The sequence below is a fragment of the Gadus macrocephalus genome, chromosome 22 (genome assembly GCF_031168955.1).
Source record: "Gadus macrocephalus chromosome 22, ASM3116895v1".
Classification (NCBI taxonomy): Eukaryota; Metazoa; Chordata; class Actinopteri; order Gadiformes; family Gadidae; genus Gadus; species Gadus macrocephalus.
This window is the reverse complement of record NC_082403.1, coordinates 8,892,136-8,897,438: the sequence shown is the minus strand read 5'-3', so window position 1 is coordinate 8,897,438 and position 5,303 is coordinate 8,892,136. Positions and strand designations below refer to the sequence as shown.

At 43.5% G+C, this 5,303-nt stretch overlaps 1 protein-coding gene across 1 annotated transcript in view; it reads right to left on the bottom strand.

Annotated features, from left to right (window-relative positions):
• Positions 1–399: 399 nt before the first annotated feature.
• The window catches only part of LOC132450767 (ephrin-A3-like), a 56,007-nt gene continuing 51,103 nt past the window's right edge, over positions 400–5,303 (bottom strand). The window contains 1 exon segment of the mRNA XM_060042867.1: positions 400–2,830. Within this exon segment, the coding sequence (XP_059898850.1) occupies positions 2,712–2,830 (119 nt within the window). The 3' untranslated portion in view covers positions 400–2,711.

The following is a 5,303-nucleotide window of genomic DNA, read 5'->3' as shown; positions in this document are numbered from 1 at the left end:
TCGGTCATCAATGTTTGGCACATTATTTTTTACAGACTCATTAACAAAACACATTTACAAAAAGCTTTTTTTTTTAAATTGTATTTTTTAATCATTCTTGATTCAATTTACAGTTGTTTTTTCTGAATGAATCCTGTCAAAGGTAAACCCATTTCTTATGGTTGTCTTTAACGTCATTAAATGCTTTTTTCCCCCCTTCCCAAAAGCCCCCTAATGTAAACTAACTTTACACAAGAGCACGTCCTCTCAAACACACTTGCATATTCAGAATCCTACAAACAATTGTATCTTTTTTACAAGTACGAAATTTCTAAATGCCACATACTTCAAAAGCGCGGACAAACACATTCTACATACACACGCACACAAATGTGCACACATATGCAATTCCCCTCTCTCTTTTACACACACACACACACACACACACACACACACACACACACACACACACACACACACACACACACACACACACACACACACACACACACACACACACGCACACGCATCGGGTGCATTTGCACATTCCATGACAGGCATGTATTATAAATATACATTACAACATGAGAGCTTTATATTTCACTGCAAATCCTGGACATATAGCTCTTGATAAACGAAACTGCCTTCCCTCAATGACCTCAGACACTTTCAGTTGGTGCACGACATCCCAAAGTCCCTCTGTTACCTCAGCATGAAGTTACTGAGTTTATGTTGTTCACTTGTCGTTTGTGTGGCCAATAGTAACTGATAAAGATCTGGTCGGTCTGCTTGTCTCGTACACAAGCAAATGTCTTTAAATAAAAAAAATACACAATAAGAAGATAAATCATAATTTTGGCACAACTAGCTTGATGAGCAAATGCCTAAACTGTATATACTAATAAATTAGGTATATCAATTAGACCATTGTTAAAATAAATCAGAAATAAATAAATACTGAAAACAAAACATTGTCATTTCAATAACGCCATCCTACATATCTTATGTTACAGTACAAAAAGGTTGTTTTTTTTGTTTGTTTATTTGCACATTCACTTGTGTTTTTAACAAAATAGCGGCAGCGTTGCTTTGCGAAACTCAAAGCACAAAGTTCTCCTCAGGCACCTGTCGCACGGCGGCGACTGTATGGGGTAGTTTCCATGGTGACTGTAACGACTGTAATAGCCAATCAGCGCTGATTGACTGCAGGCCTCTTAGACGTGTTAAACAAATGGACCAAACGTTGTGCAGGAAACAGATTATCCTGCGCTGCATGACAAGGTATTTTTAAAACTGTAAATGAGTGGAATTAGGAGATACTCTGTTGATTGCTGCTAGGGGAGAGATCTGACGTCTTGTGAGAAAGGGAAAGAAAACGTCAGAGTGCTAAATGCATCGACAGATCTGCCATCGCTAAGTAGCAACGAAATGGTTAGTTCAGAGTCTGTACTTTTCTATAAGTACAAAGTGAAGGCAGGAAGTACAGACGTTGGACTAGTTGTTAGGAGGGCACTCTTAATGAATATAAGAGAAAAATATCTGGTAAACTTCCTTTGACAGTGCATACCCTAAATTCAGGGTAAGTCTTTATGTCTGGTGAAAATGGATTCTTTAAAGGCCCAGTGAAAAAAAGAAAAAAAAAAAGTCTTTCCATTTCCTAGGAGACACCTAGTATCGCTATAAGAGCAATTCCCCCCTCGCACTGAAAACATTCATCATCTTCCTGGACAATGGCAGCAGTTCACCCCAGTGTGGGACTACAGGAATACCCAACAGAGTCGCGCCAGCATCACGCTTCACCTTGTCCCTTTTATGTCATTCCTTCTTTTTTTTTTTACTGGATCACAGCGAAAAAAAACATTGGATCTCGAAATCAATCATCGGACTTCGTTCATTGTTTCCAGAGCTCTGTCACGAGTCATGAGGCCCCCACCATGAAGTCAGTTTTTCCAATTTTCGCATTCTTCTGTCCCTTGTCGCTAGTCAATGTCTGGGAACTCGCAGTTCCCAAATAAGCATATATCTTCAGATGAAGACGAGGCAAAAAGTCGGAATTGCTCAAATTCGAGTTCGGGAAGCCCCCATTTTAGCCTAATTCTTTTTACAAATCGACTGGCTCCCCAGCCTAGACAGCGGCTGTCTCGCCAAGCAGCAGCTCTGTCATATCAATCAATATCATCTAGTAAGTATCAGTCCTTGTTCACCGTGTTGTGTTGAATACACCTATAGATGAAAGGCTATGCTATTCTTACAGTCGTCATGTCCAACAACAAAATGCACATAAATTGTCTTGTGTTAGGATAATTGTAAAAAAAGGCCTCTTTGTAGCAGTTGAGCAGATTATGTCCAGATTCAAATTTATTTTGATTGTGTTCCAATTTAGTCGTGGTTGTTTTTGTTGTCGTCACTTTCTCTCTGTTGAGTTTTCGGGTTTGACACAAACTCACTGTCATTGAAAAACTCCAAAGGACAAGCCTTGGAGACGAGTCACGTCAAGGCTGGAGAGAGAGAGAGAGAGAGAGAGAGAGAGAGAGAGAGAGGAGAGAGAGAGAGAGAGAGAGAGAGAGAGAGAGAGAGAGAGAGAGAGAGAGAGAGAGTCAGAAACAGATCGACAGTGAGCGAGAGAGAGAGAGAGAGAGAGAGAGAGAGAGAGAGAGAGAGAGAGACAGAGACAGAGACAGAGACAGAGACGAGAGAGAGAGAGAGACTGCTGGTCCTGCGTCTTCCGGTCGCTACGACAACAGCATGGAGGAGGCGAGCAGCGCGGCAAGGGTGATGAGGAGGCGGTCGCGCGACGGACTGCTGCCACTGACACTCTTCTCCAGTTTGGGGACCTCTGGGTTAAACTCATCTGCAGGGAGAGACACCACAATGACAACGTGCATGTGAGAGTGAGGAGTGGAAATATCTGTCTTTTTTATATAGATATATAGATATAGATATAGAGAGAGAGAGAGAGAGAGAGAGGAGATAGAGAGAGAGAGAGAGAGAATGAGCGAGAGAAAGAGAGAGAGAGAGAGAGAGCATGAGCGAGAGAGCATGAGCGAGAGAGAGAGAGAGAGCATGAACGAGAGAGAGAGAGCATGAACGAGAGAGAGAGAGCATGAACGAGAGAGAGAGAGCATGAACGAGAGAGAGAGAGAGAGAGAGAGCATGAACGAGAGAGAGAGAGCATGAACGAGAGAGAGAGCATGAACGAGAGAGAGAGAGAGAGAGAGAGAGAGAGAGAGAGAGAGAGAGAGAGAGAGAGAGAGAGAGAGAGAGAGAGCGAGAGAGAGCGAGAGAGAGAGCGAGAGCGAGAGAGAGAGAGCATGAGCGAGAGCAAGAGAGAGAGATGGGAATCATGAGCATGACCAGCAAGTCACAGATAGAAAATATCGTCAAATCATAATAAAACAGACCGAGGGAGATAGAGACAGAAAGAGAGAAGGGAGAGTGCGAGTGAGAGAGAGAGAGACAACCATTAAACCGTGTATTAATTCATCATTCCGAAGCTAGTGTGTGATGCATTTCAATCAGGCTTTTCCTACATATGCACGGACGGAAAACAACGACAGAAGCGACACAATTATCAACAAAGTACCAATTACCAGCCAGCGCTGCAACATATGGCCCTTAATCCCAACGGGGAGCAGAATTAAAGCCACTTCCCGCTCCCATTCTCCTCATGTGTATTCCTCTCGGCCCTAATGCTGTTTTTATCCTACAGGGATTCAATCAAACCAAATGGCTGTGGCCTTTCCATTGACTAGACGGAGAGGACCATTAGCCAGAGGGTATCCAAAGAGGTACGGGCTCAGAGGATACCTTTGGTAATATGTGGTGGAAAAGCAGGATCTCAATGGACATTTCACACGTTAATAAGAGAAGGCGAACCGTGACCTCGGAGATTCATTTGGTTTGGAAAATGAATACAAAGGCAGCGCCAATGAAAAGGATTTTACATTGAAAATGCAAACATTAGTTTTAGAGGACACATACACAAACATCTTTGTAAAAAACGAATTCAACCTTTTTGATCCGTCAACATTTCCGGATCTTTCATTGAGACATGTTTGTAAATTTCGTCAGACCAGGAAATTGCGAGGTAAAACATATCTGTGAGGTGACTTATGAAAAACAGGTTTCAAGGCTCAAGAATATTGCACAACCCTTCTCCCGCCACAACATGAGGCAGAGCATTACTAATATTATTTCAAGCACGTCTGCATGAATAAAGGCTTTGTCTGCTGCTGGAGATTGAAAAAACAAGAATTAAATCTATCAAGGTGTCAACGAGATTTCACCACAGTTGAAGCAAAGCCAAAAGCTGACAAGAGGGAGTGAAACGAGCTGTGATTATGAACGTGTGACTGTACGCCACCAACAGCTCTATCTTTAAAGAGAATGTGTGGAATCCGTTTTTTTTGTTATGTTTGTAGTCTGCAAAGGCATATTTGGACACTGACTGGGACGGGTTTTTGGTCTGGACTTTGGGGGTGCTTTTGTAACATGTCCAGAGACCAGTAGGTTGGTAGTAACCAGTAGTAGTAGTAACGGTGTGCCTATTCCACACAGAGTCCCCAAACTCCTAAAAGCTAAAGTTGTTTTTTATTTTCTGAAGAAGGGAACACATTAGAACCAATCAATGACTGTGATTGTCTGTTGGGAGCGAGGTGCCCAATCAACACTTGCAGGTCGACACATTGAATAGTAAGCGATGTGTGTCTAAGCTGCGGGCGTCGACAACTAACTAATGTGGAGGTGTGGAGGGCTCCTGGTGGGTGCAAAGAGGGATGGTGTACGTTTTGTTTTTGTCCTTGTCGAATGGTGTGCAATGCTAGAGGCCTCGATCCTGGACCTCGCATTCACCAAACCCTCATACCCAAACTTAACTTTATATTCCCTTACAGGAAAACGAATAGCTTCTAGCGTGAAAACCTAAACCCCACACTGGATTTGAACATACTGTCTGACTCTGTGGGCAGCGCAATGTGACTGAATACTAGAATGTTGTCCATCAAACCCACCCTAATACCTCATAACTAGAGCAATCATTCCTCCTACTCTACCAAATAGAAAGTACATTTCCATCCATCTGCCAGGGGCATTTCTGCCAATCTTGCCTCCGAGGAGTTGCAGTTGCGGGGAGTCGTGACATATGTGGAAGCAGGGAAGCTGGGACCAAACGGCACCTTAGTGCGCCCAGAGCAAAGTGCAGTCCTAAGAGGAGAGCGGTGCACGGACAAGGTGGAGGCTCTGGCCTCTCTGGTGTCCGGAGGAGAGCGGTGCACGGACAAGGTGGAGGCTCTGGGCCTCTCTGGTGTCCTAAGAGGAGAGCGGTG